General features: G+C 52.4%; 1 protein-coding gene across 1 annotated transcript; it reads right to left on the minus strand.

The window, feature by feature from the left end:
• Positions 1-755: 755 nt before the first annotated feature.
• Positions 756-19,790, minus strand: Cgn (cingulin). The gene is made up of 20 exons (XM_051157678.1): positions 18,904-19,790; positions 18,165-18,265; positions 17,969-18,038; positions 17,759-17,854; positions 15,927-16,054; positions 14,407-14,533; positions 13,490-13,702; positions 12,940-13,088; positions 12,078-12,210; positions 9,459-9,668; positions 8,729-8,935; positions 7,917-8,174; positions 6,863-7,033; positions 5,788-5,949; positions 4,512-4,601; positions 2,644-2,727; positions 2,441-2,559; positions 2,035-2,143; positions 1,222-1,385; positions 756-952 (listed from the first exon to the last, which is right to left on the minus strand). Exons 1-20 carry the CDS (start codon positions 19,753-19,755, stop codon positions 811-813), a joined length of 3,585 nt encoding a protein of 1,194 aa, XP_051013635.1. The 5' UTR covers positions 19,756-19,790; the 3' UTR covers positions 756-810.
• Between the last annotated feature and the right edge of the window lie 2,659 nt (positions 19,791-22,449).

Below are 22,449 nucleotides of genomic sequence, written 5' to 3' on the forward strand. Positions count from 1 at the left end.
AAGGCCCATCCAAGCCCTTGTCCCAGGGGCTGGCTGGCAGAGCAGCCTGCAGCTGAGGCAGGAGGACAGGCTGGGGGCCCCCAGTGAGGAAAGGCTGGTGTTTGGAGAGGTATGAGTGTGCAGGCTTATGAAAGGCAAGAACAGCACCCTCGTCTCTCATACTGGTAAGGCACTGAGGATAAAGCCGCAAGGCAGGGGCGGTGAAGATGGAAAAGAAAGACGGAAGGTCCCCACCCCCACCCCGGGACCCAGTGACTTGGAAAAAACAAAAACAAAAATATTGCAACCCGAAGAGATGCCAGGGACTACCACACTGACCCACAACGGTGCAAGGAGAAGAATCTGAGAAGTGGGTAGCGCCACGCCTGCATGCCCGTTACCCATAATGCCCCCTCCCCTGCTCCAGAGTTAGGGGAATAAAGGTTGCAGGGATCCAGCGAGCAGAACAGTAGACATTTCCCTGAGCCGTATGGTTAAATATTAAAGAACTAAAGCTTTACACACATGGCAGCATCCACCCCTTTCTGTCGCTTGCAGACCCCCTCGGCGTGTACACTGACCATTAGACCCCACGGTCAGCCGGACTTCCAGTGAAAAGGACAAGCCACTCAGCAGCTCACTGCTAATGTGTGTGTTTGTCACCACCGCTTTCCCCCCTTGTAGTCTTAAGTCACCCATAGGGGAGAGAAAAAAAAAGAAAAAGAAAAAAGAAGGAAAAAGACTCTGAGGCAGGCAGGACAGCGCGAAGGGGCTGAGGCAGGCTTGACCGCAGCGAGCGCGTTCGCGGTCCTCGGAACCTAAGAGCGCGCGCTAACAGGAGCTGGTCTGCAGGTTGCTCTCGGTGAGCAGTGACGCAATGGATGAAGGGTCGTAGACGCCGTCAAACTCCTCGTCCGAGCTCAGGCCGTCTTCTCTGAGGGCTGACTCGGCCGCTGAACGGGAAGCTTTTCGCCTGAGTCAGAGAGAAAAGGAGAGCAGGCTGAGCCGATCGCCCTTCCACGCTGAGGGCGGAACTCCCCCAAGACCTAGGGCTCGTCCTCGCGTGGCCGCCTGCTAGTCAGGGATCTGGGGAGATGACGTGAAGGGCGGAAGCTAAGGTAACTACGAGCTAACCGTACTGGCTTCTAGGCAGGGACAAGGGGCTGCATATTTCTCCTCATCCAGCTTGAGAGGAGCCCGGGCCCTGAGGAGCATGTGCAGGTGCCGGAGGGGCGGCCATACCAGGCATCCTTTTCCAAGGATTTGATCCGGGCCCGGAGCTGTTCGGTAACCTCGTGCTGTTCCTCCACTTCCCGCTGCGCCTTCTTCCTCAGGCTGTCCAGCCGCTCGATCTCCTCCTCCGCTTCATCCACCTGACGCTTCAGAGCCTTCACCCTCAGGGTTAGCTAAACCGGAAACCATGTCCCCGCATCAGAAAAGCATCACTACCAAGGCCTGGGCCCTCCCCTGCACTGATCCTGACAAGGGACGATCCACACAGTCTCCCCAACTCTCCCTACCCCCACCCCCCACAAAAACAGGTCCTGACCCTCTAGCCTCGGGGAGCTGTTGAGAAGGGGTTAAGGAGCTGAGGAGATAGCGCAGACAATAAAGTGTTCGCCAGGCAAGCAAAGCGCAGGACCTAAATTTCAGTCTCCTTAGGGCACAGGAGCCAGCCAGGCAGCCAGCCTAACCTATTTGACAAGTTCCAGGCCAGTGAGAGACCTTGCCAAAAAAGCTGGACGCTGCTTAAAGGGATAACACTAAAGGTTGTCCTCTGGCCTCAGCGCACATGCGCACACTTGCGCACGTGCATACACATATATACACAACCCCCACACAAGCACGGCGCAAAGGTTATTGGGGATCCGATGAAATCGATGCACATGAAACACTTAGAGAAACCAGCACGCGCGACGCGGAGGCTATGACTACTCTAGGCTAGACCTCTTTGCCTAGTCTGTGTCCTTCCGCGAGCAAAAGCCAAGCGTGGAAGCCGTGTGGGGGAGTGTGGCCTCCCCTGGCCGCAGAGAACCCAGGGTGCCACGTCCTCACCTGGTCTTTCTGGTCGTTGACGTGCTGCCGTTCATCGTCGATCTGGATGGAGAGCTCCTTAACCCTCCGCTCCAGCTTCCGGTTGGTGGACTGCAGGACTGTCTTCTCTCTAAGAGGGAGAGGGAGAGGGCGGTCTGCGGCTGCTGACATTCCTGAGGGGCCTTTCCTTAGCAGTGGACTGCCTCCGTGAGCCTCACCAGTAGATGGGAGGAGCCAAAGAACCAGGGGGCTAGAAGCCGTCCACATCCCAGAGTTCCCACAACTCTGCTCTCTATCAGGGCCAAGGGGGGCTCCCTGAAGATGAGGCCAGGTTGGGGTGGGTGTGAGGCGGTGGAAGAACCCAGAGGAGAAAAAACCCAGAGGAAGAAAGGGGAGGCGAGGCGGCCGAGCGGCAGGCGCACTTCACCTCTCTTCGGCTTGCAGCCGCTCTTGCAACAGTTGATTCTGGGACTCCAGCTGGGAGAGGCTGGCGCTGGGCTTCTGGAAGCCTTCTGAGGTGGCCAACCGGGTCTTCAAGTCCTTGTTCTGAGAGAGAAGTTTCCATGGTTATCTCTCCGGCTGGTCCCCTATATCTGGACCCCTGGCTCCGCCCCGAAAACTCCTTTGCACCTGTCTCTCCAAGGAGACTTTGTCACACTCCAAGTCCTGCCGGGCAGACCTCTCCTGCATGAGCTCTGTCCGCAGCTGATCCACCTGTTAGGGTGGGCAAGAAGAATCAGACTCGGGGATGGCTAAGGCTAAGGGAACCAGTAGAAGCAGATCCCTGCACAACACTCGCTGAACCCCGGTCCCCCAAATTCTCAGGCAACTAGGTACTCTCATCCGAGAATCACAGGTACCTGTTGAAGTTTTATAGAACTGTTTCTTTCTCTTAGCCTCTTTCCTTTTTTTTTTAATTTTTAATAGTTTTTAAAGATTTTATTTATTTATTATTATGTATATAATAGCTGTCTGCATGTACATCTGCACACCAGAAGAGGGCATCAGATCACATTACAGATGGTTATAAGGTATCAAGTCATTGCCAGGAATTGAACTCAGGACCTCTGGAAGAGCAGTCAGTGCCCTTAACCTCTGAGCCATCTCTCCAGCCCCTCTTAGCTTCTTTTTTAACCCAGCTATCATATAAATAATCAAGACTCTTTTATAATACAAGGCTTCAGCACATAATCTGACTAGTTTAAATCCGTTCTTAGCCCTCTATGCTATTGTGTCTTACTCCCTGCAATACTTGCACTTTGTAGCTTTCCCTGGCTCCAGCTCCCTCCTCCTGATCTTCCTTGGACCTCTGCCCACAGCTGAAGCCCTTGCTTCCTCCCCTGACTCCTCCTCCCCTGGCTGGCAAGAAGTCCAGCCCTATTCGCTCCCCTGCTCAGTGATTGGCTGCGAGCTGCTTTATTAACTACTTCAACAAACACCCTCCTCAGCGTTCTGGAGCCTGACTGGACTTGAGAAAGCCATCATAGTCCGCGCTGCCATGAGGCTGCTGGTCGTCCTCTCTTCTTCGCTATAATGGATTGTACCGCCGAAAATCAGTTAGACATCCGGCAAGGGGCCCTGAAAGGCTATTGTACCCTCGGTGAACGTAAAGCTCGTTACCCTGGAAACCCCAAGATGTCTGAGGAACCAGGAACATGGGACATCTGCAGTGGAAAGATACAGGCACCGAGAGGAGCAGGGAAGAGAAGGGAGAGAAGAGAGGCTCTGTGTGCTGCAGGTAACAAAGCTGGAAGGGAGGAACGCCCAAGACCTTTCGGGCCAGATGACGTCACCGTGAGCACTGGATGCTGGATGTGGGCGTGGAGCTTACAATTAAAAGACTGCTTTGAGTCTCAGAATAGACTCTGAACTTTGGACTCCTGAGCAGTATTGGAACTAGAAGACCACAGACTTTTGAAATCGGACTGAGCGCATTTTGCACTACGATATTGATAGAAGTTTTATGGGAGGGGAGATGGAGAGCGGACCACTGAGAGATGTTTGGAGGTGGGCCTGGTAGTGGATTAGACCCAGCACTTGGGAGGCGCACAGTGGCAGGCGGAGCTCTGAGTTTGAGGCCAGCCTGGTCTATAATGTTCCAAGGCCAGCCAGAGCTACCTAGAGAGACCCTGTCTCAAAAGAGCAACAAAAACCAACGAAAAGGTGATGTGATTTGGGTGTCCAGTTAAAGGCAGATATGATAGCTTTTCCAACAGCCTTCTTTCAGATGGCTCCTGAAATCCCGCAACCAGCACTCCTGAACTGAAACAGTGCTCACTAGGGTCAGAGCATCCTGGGCCACCAGGACTCTTTCCTCAGACTGTAATTCTTGGCTTCCTTCCACCTAAGGACATCTGTCTACCCTTTCCAAAGCAGATGAGAGCCTGAACCAGACCCTGCCTTGCCAGGTTGTAAAAGGCGGGAGAGCTAAGTCGTCTTTGAGAGAGCTGGGGTGTTACAGTGAGAACTAGGCACAGCGAGGGGTCAGGAGGAGTCACCTGGTCCCGGCCTCGGTTCACCCGATCTGTTAACAGTTCCACGGTGCTCTTCTCCTCGTCTAACTCTGCTTCCAGTCGTGAGACTTTCTCCTGTGGCAGAAGGGCAAAAAAGGTCACTTCTGTGCCATGTTCTGGCCCCTAGAACAGCAAACTCTTATCAAGGCCCTGTCAAAACTTCAGCCCACAGACTTTTCTCCCTGGCACAACATTCCAGAGCCTTCTTGTGCTAGCTCAAAGTCGCTATGGAGCTAGCGCCCCCTGCTGGCCAAGAAGGCAAACGCCAGACTCCATTCCTTCTTGGAGAACTAGTTCCCTAAAGGAAAAATTAAAAGTGTAAAACTCACGTTCCCCAGCAGAGGACAAGACTGGAAAAACTCAGACAGCATTTCCAGAGTGTGGAGCAAATCCAAGCCACTCAGTACTGGGCAGACCACCTCAGCCTCAAAATCAGACCTACCACTTTGTAGCACCGGACCCACTCCACTGGAAAGTTACTTAGCCCCGTGCCTCAGTTTCCCTTATCTGCAAAATGGAGATGAAACCATCTACCTCACAGGGTGATGCGGAGGATGAGTCTTATGTGCCACATCCACAGTGCAATACACGCTTGTTGCTGTTCTTACTTTTTTTTTTTTTAATGTGCATTGGTGTTTTGCCTGCATGTATGTCTGTATGAGGGTGTCAGATCTTGGATTATAGACAGTTGTGAGCTGCCATGTGAGTGCTGGGAATTGAACCTGGGTCCTTCAGAAGAGTAGTCAGATGCTCTCAACCGCTGAGCCATCTCTCCAGCCCCCATACTTTTTTTTTTTTAGATTTATTTATTTATTATGTATATAATGTTCTGCCTGCATGTGTGCCTCCCCGCCAGAAGAGGGCACCAGATCTCATTATAGATGGTTAGCAACCACCATGTGGCTGCTGGGAATTGAACTCAGGACCTCTGGAAGAGCAGGTGGTGCTCTTAACCATCTCTCTGAGCCATCACTTGGGCCCCCTGTTCTTACTTTCAAGTACAGCAAGCTGAAGACTACAATTTGCTCTAAGAGAGGAAAGCCACTGCTCAGTTCCAGCCAGCTGCTGGCATGCGGAACTCAGGTCTAGGAGGTCAGTGCTACCACCGCCCAAACACAAAAGATGACAAAAACTCAAAAGTTCTTACAGGAAATTAAGTTCCCAGCCAAACCATCAGTTGTGGCTTCTCAAATTTGATTCTCTAGTACAGAAAAGGGCTTGGGAAGCCTTGCCCCCGCTCGGCCTGTCCCGCCATCTTTACCTCGAGGCTCTTCAGTTGTCGAGCCTTGTCATCCTGGGAGCGTTTCTTGTTTTCAGTCTCCTGCTCTAGCGCCTGCAGCCGCTGGGCCAGCAGCTCTTTGTCCAACCGGGCTGTGTCCCGCTCAGCCTGAGACGTCTGGAGGGCCTGCCGCAACCTTTGCAGCTGGGCCCAAAGGCAACAGACAACAGCTCAGCCTAGCTGAAGCGCAGGGGTGGAGGGTGGGAGCAGTCTGCTTGGGGGAGGAGTATTTCACCACTGAAATTCTTTAGCGCCGGGCTGGGACCACAGCTTGGCGCACTTGCCTAGGCTTGCTAGCTCATGGTGATGAAGAATCACTTTCAAGTTCATTTTCTTTATTGTCTTAAAACGTCCTGCACAAACGGGGATCACTTGAGAGTTTTTATTGGGGAGGAGGCACCACTTGGCTATTTAAAGAGTTTTTTGTTTATTGTTGTTTTTAAAAAAAATTTTTTAATTATGTATACAGTGCTCTGCCTGCATGTACACCTGCGGGCCAGAAGAGGGCACCAGATCTCATTATAGATGGTTGTGAGCCACCATGAGGTTGGGGGGGATTGAACTCAGGACCTTTGGAAGAGCAGTCAGTGCTCTTAACCGCTGAGCCATCTCTCCAGCCCTTAAACAGTTTTTTTAAACTCCCAATCCTGTCAGACCTGGTGGAGGCATGCCAGCACTTAGGTGGCAGAGGCAAGGAGATCTCTTTGCGTTCAAAGCCAGCCATACTGAGACCCTATCCCAAAACATCAACTGATCTAAGTAATATGAGATGATGTTTAGGCAATAAGACTTTTTTTTTTTTTTTTTTTAAATCTTGGCTGAGCAGTAGTGGCGCACGCCTTTAACACCAGCACTCAGGAGGCAGAAACAGGCAGATCTCTGAGTTCCAGGACAGCCAGGACTACAAAGAGTGACCCTGTCTCAAAAAAAATGAAAGAGAGAGATTTGCCCTATAGACGATCCCCTCTTGTCTACCCAGCATGAACAAGGCCTCCTTCCTTGGTGTGCCACCCCGAGTGTTTACATCTAAGTCTGTTCCTGCCATGTAGGCTCCTACCTCATCCTGAAGCCGGCTCAAGCCCCCTGAATTCTTTTCAGCCTCACTGGCCCAATCCTTGGCCTGGCGCTGGGCATCAGCCACTTCCTTGCGGGACTTTTCCTTGTACTCCTCCATCTGGGACTGGAGCTGCTGCAGGGCTAGCTTGGAGTCATCCCCAATCTGCTCTAGCTGAAACGCAGAGGGAAGGCTGTTGCTTTGGCACTGCGCCACCACCACAGCAAACCTCCCATCCCTTCCCTAGACCGAGCTCCCGGGGATCTTCCCAGAGCGTTCTTTTGGCCAAGCAGCCCTCTGTGGTTCTCCTGGTCTGGATCCCTGGTAAGACTAGCAGCTGTGGTCAAATGTCTGGACATCCTAGCTTTATCACTTACTTATCATGTCTGGCCTCATCTCCCCCATCTGTAAAATGGGATAATAAATAAACCTTCAGTGACCATATTTCTGCAAACTCAAGGCAACATGGTTATGAGATATACCACCAAGAAAGAAAATCTGGCAACTAAGTTATGACAAACCCTCAATTGCTATTTCAGAGAAAATAAAATGTATGTGTGTTTTTGGGTTTTTGTTTTTTTGGTTTGTTGCTGCTGTTGTTTTGGTTTTGGTTTTTTTCTTCCTCCATTGACATTGCTAGTAGTCAGCCTTATTTTAGAAAATAAGACTGGGAGGAAGAACCTTATCAGCTAAAAGCAATTTGATTTCCTCATCTCCCTTGCATCTTCCTCTCCCCGCAATTTAAAGCTTTACTGATGCAGAGCCTTATGTTTAGGTCTTCTAGACTCTTCTAAAGCAAACTCCTAGGGCTACTCTCCAAGACAAAACCACTGCCACACAGTAGTGGGTCACATTCGGGCCAGGTGTGGTGGGACACACTCTTCACCCCACCATTTGGGATTACAGAGGCAGGTGGGTCTCTGTGAGTTCAAAGTCAGCCTGGTCTACATAACATGACTTCCAGGATAGCCAAGGTCCCACACCCTGGCCCCACCTCCAGGGCTGGCTTCTGCAGGGCCCACAGCTCTTGCCAGGGATCCATGCCACCCACGCTCACCTCTTTGTTGAGTCGGTCCACGGTCCTGCTCAGCAAGCGCTTCTGCTCCTCCAGCTCTGCCTTGCTCCTCCGGAGAGCCTCTCGCTGCTTGGCCTCCTCCTCCAGGGCCCGGTTCAGTGCCTGCTGCTCCTGCCCGAGGCGCACCAGCCCCCGTTGGGCCTCCTCCAGCCGGACCTCTAGGGCCCGCTTGGCAGCTGCCAGGCTCCCCTCCTCCTCCTGGGCGGCACTCAGGGCCTCCTGTAGCTGCTGTTTCTCTACCTGGCACGGGGGAGAAGGGGAAGGTTGGGCCCAGGGAAGGCAAAGCTTAGGCTAAGGAAACAATGGAGGGAATGGTGGAAGTTATTTATGAAAAAGGTAATGTGGGCATGGTGGCGCACACCCCCGGTCCTAGACCTTGTGAGGCAGAAGCAGGCACGCCTCTGTGAGTTCGAGGACAGCCTGGTCTACATAGTGAGTTTTCAGGCCAGGTAGGGTTATACAGCAAGGCTCTGCCTCAAAGGACAAGCAAATAGGCTTAGAGGGAACTAGCAAAGAAACCAAAGCACAGAACAAGCAAAGGGTGCAAGGCAGGAGACAGAAATACCAGTCCAAAGTCTGAGACGCTTACACCAAGTCACTCCAGGAAACAAACAATGCCACGCCTAATACATGCCGTGAGAATAGAAGACCACCGCCGCATACCGAGATGGGAGCATGCGCATGCGGGTATACTGTCGCGTGTGTGGGCACACTACTGAGAAAGGGAGCATCTACCGGGGCTCAGGGCGGTTAAGCAAGGAGGCCTCCGAGGTGGACAGGAGCCCCCCCCTTACCTCCAGCCGACGCACTTTGTCGCGAAGTCGAGCCTCCGCCGCTTCCCCGCCCTCCGCCAGGCCCCGGGCCTCCTTCAGCTGCTGCTCCAAACCCAGGATGCGCCTTCGGAAGTCATCGTTTTCCTCCTGGGTCTCCCGAAGCGTGGTTTCCACTGTTGCCCGACGCTGCCCCAGCACCATGGCCTCTGCCTCAGATGCCACCTTAGCCTGCGGGCAGTTGAGAGAATCGGCTCAGACCGGGGGGCTCTCTCTGATGGGCAAACAGGCCACCTGAGAGAGAACCCACCAAACGCTCAGAGGAGGCATGCACAGATAGAGGGGTGGCCCCCGCAAAGAACCTCCCAGATAACCCTCCCCCTACACAGATGCAGCCACCCTGGCAAAATCTGCTTTTCACCACATGCACGCACACAGACACACATACCGACACACACACACACACACGCACACACACACGAGCTCCAGAGCTGCTCACACACACACACACATACACAGACACAGACACATCGGCACACACACACACGCACGCACGAGCTCCAGAGCTGCTCACACACACAGAGACACAGACACACCGGCACACACACACGACACATGCACGGCCGCACGCACCCACGCGCTCCAGAGCTGCTCGGTACATACCCATCACAGTAACTCTGCAGGCCCTCTGGGCTTGTCCACCCTCCTGACCCCTCAGCCTCCACCTCCTGAGCCCTGGACCCACTCCCCTTGCCTTGGAAGCCTCGTCACAGTCCTGCCGCAGCTGCTGCACCGTCTTTTGCAGCTGGAGGTTCTGCTGCTCCAGGTTTCGGGCTCGATCAGCCTCGGCCCTCAGCACGGTCAGCTGCTTCTCCAACTCCTGGTCCCGCTGTCGCCCAGCCACCTCCTGGCTCTGCCGCTCTGCCCGAAGCTCTTTAAGCTCCCCCTGGGTGCGGCGCAGCTCCTAGAAGGGGAAAGAAAACAGGCGACAGACAAGAACTAGAAATGTAAATGACAGCACTGTTGAGAGAGCAAGTGGGCAGATTCACAAACAGCTGAACACGTGGTGGCGCACGCCTTTAGTCCCAGCACTGGGGAGGCAGAGGCAGGGGGATCTTTGTGAGTCCAGGACAGCCTGGTCTACACAGAGAAACCCTGTCTCAGGGGGAAAAAATTATAGACTAACCACATGACAGTCCTATTCTTTTGTTTTTGTTTATATGTTTGTTTTTCAAGACAGGGTTTCTCTGTGTAGCCTTGGCTATCCTGGACTCACTTTGTAGACCAGGCTGGCCTCGAACTCACAGTGATCCTTCTGCCTCTGCCTCCCAGAGAGCAATCTATTTTTACATGATACACCCAAGAAAGGTCCTGAGTTCAATTCCAAGCAAGTGCATCTGTAATGAGACCCGGTGCCCTATTCTGGCGTGCAACTATGCATGCAGGCACAACATTATATACATAATTTAAAAATAAGTAAATGAATAAATAAAAGTAGAAATTTTAGGTCAAATGTGTGGTACATTAAACATGCTATACATGCTATAAAATTTCTCTATTCATTTTTAGTTTTTAAAGACAAGGTCTCACTACACAGACCAGGCTGGCTTTGAACTCACAGTGATCCACCTGCCTCTGCCTCCCAAGTGCTGGGATTAAAGGCGTGCACCACCATGCCTGGCTATATAGTATAGAATTTTAGAAAACAAGACTAGCTGCCTTTAAATATATATACTAATTGGGCTGGAGAGATGGCGCAGAGGTTAAGAGCACTGACTGCTCTCCCAGAGGTCCTGAGTTCAATTCCCAGCAACCACATGGTGGCTCACAGCCATCTATAATGAGATCTGGTGCCCTCTTCTGGCCTGCACTATATACATAATAAAAAAATTTTTAAAAAATAAAAATAAATACCAAAACACAAAAATATGACACAATAAATACTAATGTATCAGACATCTTTTTAAAGGGCGGTTAAAATATGACTACGTCTCTCTCTAGCTACAGTTTATAAACTGCTATTCTCTTTTGCTATCAGGCACGTCTGATGCTGGAGATAGCCAACAGGACTGAAGAGGTTGGGGTATGCAGTGAGATTACAATGCAGACACGAACGCAACTCACCGCGGAGAAAAAGCAGCAGCTGTCCGCTCTGTGTTGGGCTCGGCTGTCTGCTTCCCTAACCTACACTTTATTTAGATACTTGATAAAACACCCTGCCGGTCGGAGGCACAGTGACCAGTGAGACTGTCTGGAGGACTCAACTTGCCCATGTCAGCTACTACCTCAATAGGTTGCAGGCTCTCTGTGGTATTTGTAACTTCCCAACAGCATAATTTTATGTCATCCAAAAATCATTAGCTGTGCTCTTTTTTGGTTTGATTTGGTTTGGTTTTTTTTTTTTTTTTGCAAAGGGGTTCTTTGTGCGGGGGGGGGGGGGGGGGGGGGGGGGGGGGAGTGGGTAATTGAGGCAGAGTCTCTCTACAGAGCCTTGGCTGTCCTGGACTCACTATAGACTAAGCTGGCCTTGAACTCACAGAGATCCATCGGCCTCTGCATCCCGAGTGCTAAGATTAAAGGCGAGCACAGCCACACCTGGCCTCCCAGCTGCATTCTCATTCCTCATGAACTACAGCATCAAGAGTACCAAACTGGGTTTATTTCCATTTTTATGACTTTCTCAGGACTCTTTTATGAACTACCATCCATTTGTGATGAAAAAGGATCAACTTAAAAAAAAAAAAAACTAGGAATCTTGGAGTGTTGTGTCACCAACCTGCCAGCAAGACCGTGGCTTGGGATACTGGGGAGATGCAGGCCAACCACTGGGCCCCTTGAGCACCATGTCCAGACAGTGTTTTCTAAATAGCCTTCAAATTAAATTACTATTTTGTTTCTGAAGTAGGTCAGCTAGCCAAGCTGCTCCCAGCATGGCAGTCCAGGGATTATATTTCTCGATGTAAATAAACAGGCATCCTAACAAAACATTTGTCTCGTCTCATAGCTAATGAATTTCCTGTTGAAAGAGCAGTTTTTCCAGTGCTGGCCAAATTAAGGTTCTGAGCCTGCAAAAACAACCCTGGAGTTTTACGTTTTACAAACTCGCCTGTATTCGGCTACCTAAGATGCCGGCTAGGCGGTAGCCAGCAGCTTCTGCCTCTACCACAAGCTGGCTACTGACGGCTTTCTTCATCAGAAAACCCTGTAACTGACGGGGCGACCAGCCCTGCAGAGCTGGGAAGCCGAAACTGAGCTGCTGAGCTGAAGCCTGGAAACCCACTCACAGACACGCTCTCACCAGCATGGACAGAAGTTCATCAGTGAGGCAGGCAACCCCACCTCCACCCCATTCTGTACCCCAAGCGCCAAGCACCTTTCTAAGCTCTTCAACCTGGTGACTGTCTTTCGCACCGGCTCGGGCCTGCTCCAAGTCCCTCAGTAAGGCCTCCATCTTCTCCCCCAGCTCCTCCTCCATCTCCTCCTTCTCCATCCGCAGCTGCAGCAGTCTGAGCACAACATGGTCAAAAACAAAGGATAAAAAGATCAAGGTCAGACTTCCCACGTAGAGGAGATTCACAGGACACGGGGAACCAGCCCTCTGGGGGCCAGGGCCACAGACACAAGCTCAGGGAGACCAAGCAAGCAGCGAGTAGGGGCTGGAGAGATGGCTCAGAGGTCAAGAGTACTGTCTGTTTTTCCAAAGGTCCTGAGTTCAATTCCCAGCAACCACATGGTGGCTCACAGCCATCTATGAGGTCTGGTGACCTCTTCTAGTATGCAGGCATACATATGGGCAGAATACTGTACAAATAATAAACAAACAAATAAATAGTAAGAGTGTGAAAGCAGTGCCGGGCGTGGTGGCACACGCCTTTAATCCTGGCACTCGGGAGGCAGAGGCAGGCGGATCGCTGTGAGTTCGAGGCCAGCCTGGTCTATAAAGTGAGTCCAGGACAGCAATGATAACACACGGAAAACCCTGTCTCGGGGAAAAAAAAAAGAGTATAAAAGTTCAGGGCTGGAGAGATGGCTCAGCGGTTAAGAGCACTGTCTGCTCTTTCAAATGACCCTGGTTCAATTCCCAGCACCCACATGGCAGTTCACAACTCTCTGTAATCCCACACCAAAGCATAAAATAAATTATTAAAAAAAAGAGTGTGAAAGCACAGCGTAAAAGAAAGCCAGTTGGGTACAAGAGTCAGGGTAAATGCCCCTGCAAAAAAGAGAAGGCTTACTCCTGCTTGGTGGCTCTCAGCTCATCCTTGTTTTTCTGGAACATGGTCTGCCAATGCCCTGTCTCCTCTGAGGTCTCCTCTAGCTCCCTTTGCAACTCCCGCACCAGGGAAGTCATCTTCTGCCTCTCAGCTTCCATTGCAGCATGGTCCTACGGAAAGAGAAAAAAAAAAAAAAAAAAAAAACGGGCACCAGTTAGCTCAGAGGGCAAAGCTCACCTTAAGGCAGGAGAGGAAGCTGAGGCCAGAGAGCACTGTATCAGCGACACCCTGACACCCTGCAGGTGGGACGTTGGGAAGCCCAGCCCGCTTTTCTTTCTGTCGTGGGCAGGAAGCTTCTCTCCGTTATTTATTCTCTGTGGAGTCTGGCCACGCATTCTTAAGGTCCTCTCTCTGCCATGGTAAGTTCCCTACCCACTGTCACTACATCTCACGCGTGTCCTTTAGGGAAGGATCGCGTGGCAATCGCAAAAAGGCCAAGAACGCACTAGTAAGGCAGCCCCGCTCCCTGGCAGCGCCTCTCCTCTCCCAGCCCGGTTTCTTTGTCACATGCCTGGGTCGCATCTTGCATGCTCCGGCGAAGCTGCTCCGTGTCTCGCTGGTACTGCAGCCGGACGTGCTCCACCTCCTGGTCGTGGGAAGCCACCTCCTCCTTCAGGGCCCCCTTCAGGGCTGTCAGCTCGCGTTCCCGCAGCCTCAGCTGCTCCTCTACCCGTTGTTTGCCTTCTAAGACCTCTTCCAGAAGTTCCCGGGTCTCCATCAAGTCCTGAGGAAAAGGAAGGTGGAAGCACAGCGGTGACCATACTGGGGACTCGTTCTATTAAATAACTCACCCAAAGCCGGGCGTGGTGGCGCGCGCCTTTAATCCCAGCACTGGGGAGGCAGAGGCAGGCGGATCGCAGTGAGTTCGAGGGCAGCCTGGTCTAAAAAGCGAGTCCAGGACAGCCAAGGCTACACAGAGAAACCCTGTCTCAAAAAACCAAAAATTAAAAAATAAATAAATAAATAACTCACCCATTTAGCAAAAAGGTGTTTATTAAGAGCTAGGCAGAGTGGCACATGCTTCTGAGCCCGATAATTAGAAGGGTCACAAGCTGGAAGCCAGAATGGACAACTTAGCCAAGTCCCGCCCCCAAAACGAGAATGTATTCATACTCGGTATTAGTCTAGTATTGGGTGACGGCGGTCCTCTAAACTGCCTGGAGCACAAAGGGAAACTGCCGTTTCGGGCTCTAGCCTCAACCCGCCTTGAGTCGGCCGGAAAGCACACTGAAGAGCGCTGGTGAAAAACTCACCTGCTTCCCATAAGTGAAGGGAACAGTGGGTGAGGAGCCCCGAGGACGCTAAGGGGGTGGGGCGGGGTGGGATAACCGAGGCTAGAGCAGATGTCCCCACCCACGCTCCCACCCCCACCCCCGTTCCCAAACCCCCCCACCCCCCCGCGCCTCCCCGCCCCCCCGCTCTCCCTACCTTCAGGAGCGTCTCCTTCCCAGGCTCCGGACTCGGCTTCAGCGTGGCCTGCAGCTCCCTCACCTGGCTCTCCAGCCCGTGCCGCAGCCCCTCTTCCTGGCTCAGGAGCAGCTTCGTGTGCTGAAGCCTAAAGACAGACAGCATGGCTGGGGCTGCGCTGGGCAGCTACACACCTGCCGTGCACCGACCTTCACTGAAATCTCTTCTTTGCTGCACATTTTGGTTTTGCAGTGTGGGAGATAGGAGGGCGTTGCCCAACTGGGCAAGCACTTCATCAATGAAGCACACCATGTCGCTACTCAAATCCTCCCCTCCCCCCCCCTTTACTTTATTTGTTTACTGTGTGTACATGTGTGAGGGAGACATTTGCGTGGCAGTCAGAGGACATCTTCCAGGAAGTCAGGTCTCTCCTTCCTACTCGTGTGTCCGAGGCACTGAGCTCAGGTCCCGGGCTCCAGTGGTAAACAGCAGAGCCATCCATCTCCAGGCCCCTGTTCAAATCTTTTTTGGCTTTTTGGTTTTTGTTTTTTCGAGACAGGGTTTCTCTGTGTAACAGCCTTGGCTGTCCTGGACTCGCCCTGTAGACCAGGCTGGCCTCGAACTCACAACGATCCGCCTGCCTCTGCCTCCCGAGTGCTGGGATTAAAGGCGTGCGCCACCACCGCCCGGCTGCTGTTCAGATCTTAACATTTATACCCAACTGCTTCAATTAAAACTGTGAGCCGGGCCTCCTGGCCTGTCTTGGCCTGCCGCACTCTCCGCCTTCTCAAGCCTTAGTACGGCTCACATGCCCCACGTTGGTTACTGTCTCTTCCCTGTCACCGGGAGCTAAGATTCTGGAGAGAGGAGCCCTCCCTGCTTGGCTCACTGAGGCGCTGCAGGAGCCCATGTCAGAGCCTGTCACATAAACAACGTGACTCATAGACAGAAGACACCTGCTGAATCTGAGCAAACACCCTCCCAATAATCCCGGGAGTAACTGATGGTTTTAGGGCCGCTTTCCCAACCAAGGATCCCAGACAGATACACCCAGGTTGCCTATCTTCGCCATGCACTGTCACCGTTACCATAGAAACGGAGAGAGGACAACCCGGGCCCACTTAGCTTCTTTTGTTTGTTTGTTTGTTTGTTTGTTTTTCGAGACAGGGTAGACCAGGCTGGCCTTGAACTCACAGTGATCCACCTGCCTCTGCCTCCCTAGTGCTGGGATGGTATTAAAGGCGTGCGCCACCACGGCCAGCCCATTTAGCTTCTGCAGATTCCCCTCTGCCTCCTTCGACCCTACGAGAGTCATCGCCCTCTAGGTCCAAGCCCTGGTCCCGGGGCAAACCTGTGTGACCCGCGTACGCCCCCGCAGCTGCACTACCCGTGTGACCCGTGTGAGTCCCCTCGGCTGCACTACCCGTGTGACCCGCGTGAGTCCCCGCGGCTGCACTACCCGTGTGACCCGCGTGCGCCCCCTCGGCTGCACTACCCGTGTGACCCGCGTGCGCCCCCTCGGCTGCACTACCCGTACTCACTCCTTGGCGCTCTGCTGGGCCTCCCCCTTCCTCCTCTCCAGCAGCTCCTGCAGCCGGTTACACTCTTCTGCCTTCTCCTCCAGCTGCCTCTCTAGCCCAACCCTGCACGGCTCCAGCTTCTGCCGCTCCTGCAAAAGAAATGGAGAATAGGAAACGCTTGTACAAAGATCCAGTATAGCCTCAGCACGGTAGCACATGCCGGTGACCTTGACACTTGGGAGGCAGAAGCAGGAGGATCACTGTGAATTCAAGGCTAGGATGGTCTAGAATCCCAGGCCAGTTTGGCAGTTTTTAAGCTGCAGAGTAAAACCCTGTCTCAAAAATAAATAAATAAGCAAATAAGCAAGCTATCAAACATCCTAAGGCTCTGCAGGTATTCTAGTAATAACAGGCATGACTCAGAATTACTCAGCTAAGCTAATCCCAGAATCTCCAGCCTCAGACACCGAGAAATGCTTGTTTTAAGCTGTTAAGTTTTGGAGTAATCTGTTTTTGCAATAAACAGTATATTATTATCTTCACTTACTGTTCAGGAAACAGGATTTGAATACTTGAGAAGTTAACTAAGATTAATTACACAGCGGGCAACAACTAGAACCGAGGTTTGAACCTTTAGGTTTGCTTCCACTTAACCATTAACCTGCCCCGCTCTCCCCTTAAGGAGAGGATTACGAACCATCACTGAGCCCCAACTAGGTACAGGCTAGAAGCTGAGAAAGCATTTGCAAAAGGTGTGGGGTCTGGGGGCGTGGCTGGACAGTAGCGTGGGGCTGGGGGCGTGGCTAGATGGCAGAGTGGGGCTGGGGGCATGGCTAGGGCACCGTGTTTGCCCAGCAGGCACAAAGCCCTGGCTTCCACCCTCAGCTCTGCATAAACTGGGCACGGTGATGGACATCTGCCATCCGAAATGTAGGAGGCAGGAGCGAGAGGATTAGAGGCTCAAGGTCATTCAAGGTCACTCTTGGCTAACATAGCCAGTCCACGGCCAGTTTTTCTGAGACCCTGCTCTCCCAACTCCAGAAGTTGAGACCCTGCTCTCCCAACTTCAGAAGCAAAACGTAAAAACAAAAAAGTTTAAGTTTTAGAGGAAGAGTGGCTGCACCTTTTCGTCCCATCTCTGCAACTTTACAGCCGCAGCAATTCCACCAACCTCTCTGATCTTTGGGGTTTCCCATCAGAAAAGGTCCTGCCATACACTTTCCACAGCTACTATAAGGATTATAGCCCAGGACAGCATCTGCCATAAAAATTACACCCAAAAACTTGACACTATTTAATTGCTATCATAATTATGATAAGAAAAAGACTGGAGACACGGTCTCAAGTAATCCAGTCCTCAGACCTGAGAACCTTGAACTCCTGCCTCTACCTCCTGAGTGCTGGGTTTTCAGGCAAGTACAACCACAGTTGGTTGTGTTCAGTACTGGGAATCGAACCCGAGACTTCATGCATGCAAGGTGAGCGCTCTATCAACTGATCTACACCCCCGCACGGAGAACAAGAGCAAGCTTCTCAAGCTTTATATAAGCAGTAAGCAGCAGGCCCAGATACAGAATCCTAAGGAAAATGAAAAGGAAGTGGCCCGCCCCGCCCCGCCCTGAGTTCCAGAGAAGCTCAAAGTCCTTTCTGGGACTAGAACACTGACTTCTCGTCTCACATAACAATGCACACAGTACTTGGCCTAGAAGAGCCAGCCCAGCTGGGCAGGGTGAGGAAGACGTCAGTGAATTCAAGGCCGGCCAGGGATAGTCATACTCAAAGAGCCAGCCTCGTCCATCCCCAGGCGGGGCGTCTTCCCGGCGGCCCCTCACCCCTCCCGTGACCTGCCTCACCTTCACTTCTTCGTCCAGCCTTCTCTGGAGCTCCTCCATCTTTTGGGTTAGCTCACCCTGCCCTGCCAGGGCCTTAGTAGAAGCAGGAGGAACCATCTGCCAGAGGTACGGGGGAGGGAAGGCAGTGGGGAATGAATCCGTATCCAGATGGCTGAAGCCCTCGAGGCTCTAGCGGTGACCCTTGCTCCGACCCCCCAGAAGGCCACTCACCCCCAGAGGTTGCATCTGCTCCAGCACCAGACTGACTTTCCTCCTCACGGATGCCTCACTCTCCACGCTTCTGGGGGACACAAGGACAGAAGGCAAGGGTGAACAGAGGAAAGGGGCAAAGCAAGGAAGACAGGAAATGAAGCCAGAGGACAAGGGGTGAAGTGTCCGTCTCCGCCGCTGGCTGGGCCCCACTTACCCCTCCCTGAGGATGCCATAGATGGTGGCCCTCACATGGTCCACACTGCCTGGTGCTGCTGCCTCCCGCTGGTCTCGGAGAAGGTCTGGAGTTGATTTGAACTGGGGAAGGAAAAAGGAAGAAAAGAAAGAAGAGAGGGAGGGAGGGGAAATTAGGCCAGAAATGTCTGTATGTGGCTTGCAAGGAACAGAGGTGGCTGTTGAGAGACAAGGCCTCTCGGTATGATGAACCACACTGCTCAGGCTCGAGGAACAGCCCAGAGAAAAGACCAGGCCGTACAGACCTCTGTGCTACTGCTGCAGATGACACTTTTCTCAAGAACCAGCGTCATAAGGCCGTACTAGCTCTTATAAATGCGCAGCTATAGAATTCACATAAGTTTGTCTCGAAGCAAAGACACTGGCCACTTAGAAACGCCACTGAGTGGAAAAAAGAAAGCATGGAACGGACTTCCGCAAGACTGTGAGGGGAGCTTTCCATACCCTCCAAGCCTGGATTAAGATAGGGTGCCAGAGCCTGCAAATTAGCATTTGCTGATGACGGACAAACGGCTAACTCTCCGTATTTGATAGACACAATGGAAACTAAAAGGCAGAGACTTCCTCCCCTCCTTAAGTGGGCTGATGCTAAGGTGGTGGCTGGCGGGGGGGGGGGGGGGGGGGGGGGGGGGGGGGGGGGGGGGGGGGGGGGGGGGGGGGGGGGGGGGGGCGGTTGGAAGTGGGGAGAGATGACATCTGACCTGCACCATGGAGGGATCCTGTGCTTTCTCCCGCGGCTCCTCAAAACTCCGAAGCACCCAGTCTTGAGTCTGACGGGACCGGCTGAAGCTGCTGAGAGGGCTCTGGCTCTTGGACGATGGCTGCTTTGAACTGTCCACATAGTGGTCATACTTTGTGCCTGGGGTCCAGTGGTTGGGTGACCGGCGTTCCCGATCTTCGCAGGTGTCCCTCGAGAGCCTGCTGTCCAGACTCTGGCTCCGCTTGCGCTGTTCTTGGGGAAGGGTCCGCGTGCGGCGGGCAGCCCGGCCCCGAACCTGGGCTCCCTTCTGACTATCGAACTTGCTGATGAGCGAGTCCACTGAAGACAACGGGGCAGTGTCGATGGTGTTCACCGGGACAGTCTTTTGAGGGGCTAGTTCCAGCAAGCTGGTGCTCCTGTTGCTGGGACCCACAGAAGCAAGGCCTGTCAGAGAGGCTTGCGACTGGGAACGGAGCAGCCTTCCTTTCCAGTGCTCCCTGGGCTCCTCATCAGAGGTGCTTCCCTGAGAAGCGGCTGGAAATCCCTTGACTTGAGAGTAGGGGTTCTCAGGGAGCTCCGAATCAGAGCTCAGCGTTCCTGGGGACCCCCGACTGTTGGCCCCCTTGATTTGGACGCCAAAGGAGTCAGTCCCTTTCTCTCCACTGTTAAGCACCACAAAGGGCTGCCCGGCAATGCCCTGCACACGCACAGCGACCCCGTAGGTACTGGCTCTGGCGTCCTTAGCAGGGCGCCTCCCACCACGACGAAGGGTACCCATCTCAGTAGCATCCTCTGGTTCTGTTATAAAGCGAATTTGGACTCCATGGTCTACAGGGCCCCGGGGATCAGCCATGATGCGCGCCTGCTCCACATGAAGGAAAGGTCCTAGAAGATGAAGAAAAGAGTTTTAGCTAAGGAGCCGGAAGTAGAAACCCAGCCGGAAGCCGACAGCCTTGTCAGCTCTTTTTGCAGAAAATAGTTCTCGTGTTTTATCTGAGCAGGAGAAATGCAGTGTATGGGAGTCTAACCCAGTTTCTGACTTATTAGTCCTGGAGTGTTGCGTTCCTCAGCAACTTCCCCTGGGTGTCGGGGAATTCTCCATCCAGATAGCACACTTAGAAAAGTCTAAGAAGCCAAAAGTGGTGGCGCACGCCTTTAATCCCAGCACTCAGGAGGCAGAGGCAGGCCGATCTCTGTGAGTTCGAGGCCAGCCTGGTCTACAGAGCTAGTTCCAGGACAGCCAAGGCCTCACAGAGAAACCCTGCTACGAAAAACAAACAAACAAAAAGAGAGAGAGAAAGAAAAGAAAAATAGAAAGAAAGAAAAGTTAGGAAGGTAGTTCTTAGTAGTAGACAGCTTGCCTAGTGTATGCAACGTCCTGGGTTTGACTCTAACACAGGAAGGAAAAAAAAAAAATCAGAAATAAACAGATAATATAGTTTGAGGCCCACAAACCCAAAACAATTATTTCTTTTGATACAGTCCTGAGGATTGTGGCTTACTAAGACTTTGAAGATAATTTTCTGATCTTCACATACAACACAGATAGCCATGGGTCCACCAAGTAAAGGTACACCCCCAAAATCCCTCTGGTTCTTCCTTTCCCTTGAAAAAAAGAAAACCCCCCCTATTGAAGAGTTTATTAAACAAACCACAAAATGTGGCATCCCATTCCTGGGAAGATCCTTAAAGTGACATCGGTGATGTCTCTGGAGCGAGGGTACTGGGGGCTAGACAAGGACAGAAGAGCTTCTACTCTCTGGGCTGTCTACGGTGTCCCCTTCTGTCCCTTTTTAACTTGGAACTGTGTAGCTATACCACCTATTTGAGAAAAGACTTTGGGTTGGGTTGTGACTGGGGGAGGGGGTGAGGGGGGCACTAAAGCATCCGTTTAACATGTGTGAGACCTGGGATTTGATCCTCAGCACCAAGAGAAGAAAAGAAAACAGAAAGCAGGGGAGGAGGAGGGAGGTCTTAAATATGACCTTCTGTTACACAGAGCTCTGGCTGGCCTGGACACGCTTTGTAGACCAGGCTGGCCTCAGCTCAGAGATCTGCTTGCCTCTGCCTCCAGAGCATTGGGATTAAAGGCGTGCACCATCATGCCTAGCTGGAGACATGGTCTTAGGTGGTCAAAGCTGGCCTCACGACTGGTGACACAGCTGAGGATGACCGTGAACTTCCGATCCTTCTCTTTCCACTTCCTGAGCCACTAGGCCAGGGACGGAACTCAGGACTTCGTATACGCCAGGCCAAGCCCTCTACCGACAGAGCTTCATCTCCAGCCCTTTAAATGTGGGTTTTAGTGTGCAGGCTGCAGGATAAGAGACAAGGCCATGCCGGGCGTGGCGGCGCACACCTTTAATCCCAGCACTGGGGAGGCAGAGGCAGGCAGATTGCTGTGAGTTCGAGGCCAGCCTGGTCTACAAAGCCAAGTCCAGGACAGCCAAGGCTACACAGAGAAACCCTGTCTCAAAAAACCAAAATATAAAAAGAGACAAGGCCATGAGCAGGCCAACTTCCTGGTCCACACTGCCTAAGATTCGAGTCAGCGAATGGAATGTGTTCCAGGTTTGCCCTGGCTCCTGGAACTTGGGAGGGAGGTTTTGTTCCAAGCGCATTACCACCAGCAAATGGAGCTGCCCTACTCCTGCTAGTCTCTTCCGGGAGCCCAGCACCGAGCTGGAGGGAGGAGCCTCAGGTGTGCCAGACAGAAAAACAATCGTGCCCAAAGCAACCTCCCTGTGGGGCTCTTGGCCAAGGAAACTTGGCAAGGTCCCTCCTAGAGATAGTAGCTCTAGGAAGCCAGGAACCCGGGGCAGCTGAAGGGAGGGGGGGGAGGGGCCGAGTTCAGGTGAGAAAGGGTTTGGGGGAGAAGTGAACATTGAGGGAATTCTTAGCACCCTCAGCCCTTCCCAGCTGGAGAAAGGATGGGATGGAGAAACCCTTTATTGAGAATGATTCACGTTGGCAGCCCTGGGGCTGGGAGAGCAAAGCAATCCACCTCCCTCCCAAGGACGCAGCCCACACAAACTTTCAACACAGAATTTTTTTTAAGTTTGTGAAGGCAGAGGGAAGGAGCCCTCCCAACAGAGCAGTAGTTCTCAACCTGTGGGTCGTGACCTTTTCACAGGGGTCACCTAAGGTGTCTATGTTATGATTCATAACAGTAGTAATATTAAAGTTATGAAGTAGCAAGGGAAATAGTTTTATGGTTGCAGGGGGGGGTCACCACACCATGAGGTATTAAAGGGTCGAAAACCATTAGGAAGGTTGATAACCACGGCACTTGAGTCAGGACCTCACTTGGAAAATCACGTTCATATATAACCCCAGCACTTGTGAGGCTGAGGCAGGAGGATTGCCATGAGTTCAAGATCAGCTTCAGTTATACAGCCTCCGTCTACCTTCACATGCGTTAATTTCATAACATGTAATTTTTTCTTTTCTTTTTTCTTTCTCTCTCTATTTATTTTTCTTTTCTTTCTTTGAGACAAGGTCTATGTAGCCCAGGCTGGTCCTGAACTCATCTGTAGCTGCTGAGGAA

Source organism: Acomys russatus, chromosome 15 (genome assembly GCF_903995435.1).
Source record: "Acomys russatus chromosome 15, mAcoRus1.1, whole genome shotgun sequence".
NCBI classification, from domain to species: domain Eukaryota; kingdom Metazoa; phylum Chordata; class Mammalia; order Rodentia; family Muridae; genus Acomys; species Acomys russatus.

Coding starts and splice junctions, on each gene's coding strand:
- Cgn (XM_051157678.1), bottom strand. CDS start 19,755: ATGGCTGATCCCCGGGGCCCTGTAGACCATGGAGTCCAAATTCGCTTT. Junction 13,089..13,489: donor GCATGCAAGATGCGACCCAG/GCATGTGACAAA, acceptor CTCTTTCCGTAG/GACCATGCTGCAATGGAAGC. Junction 8,936..9,458: donor ACTGTGACGAGGCTTCCAAG/GCAAGGGGAGTG, acceptor AACTGCCCGCAG/GCTAAGGTGGCATCTGAGGC.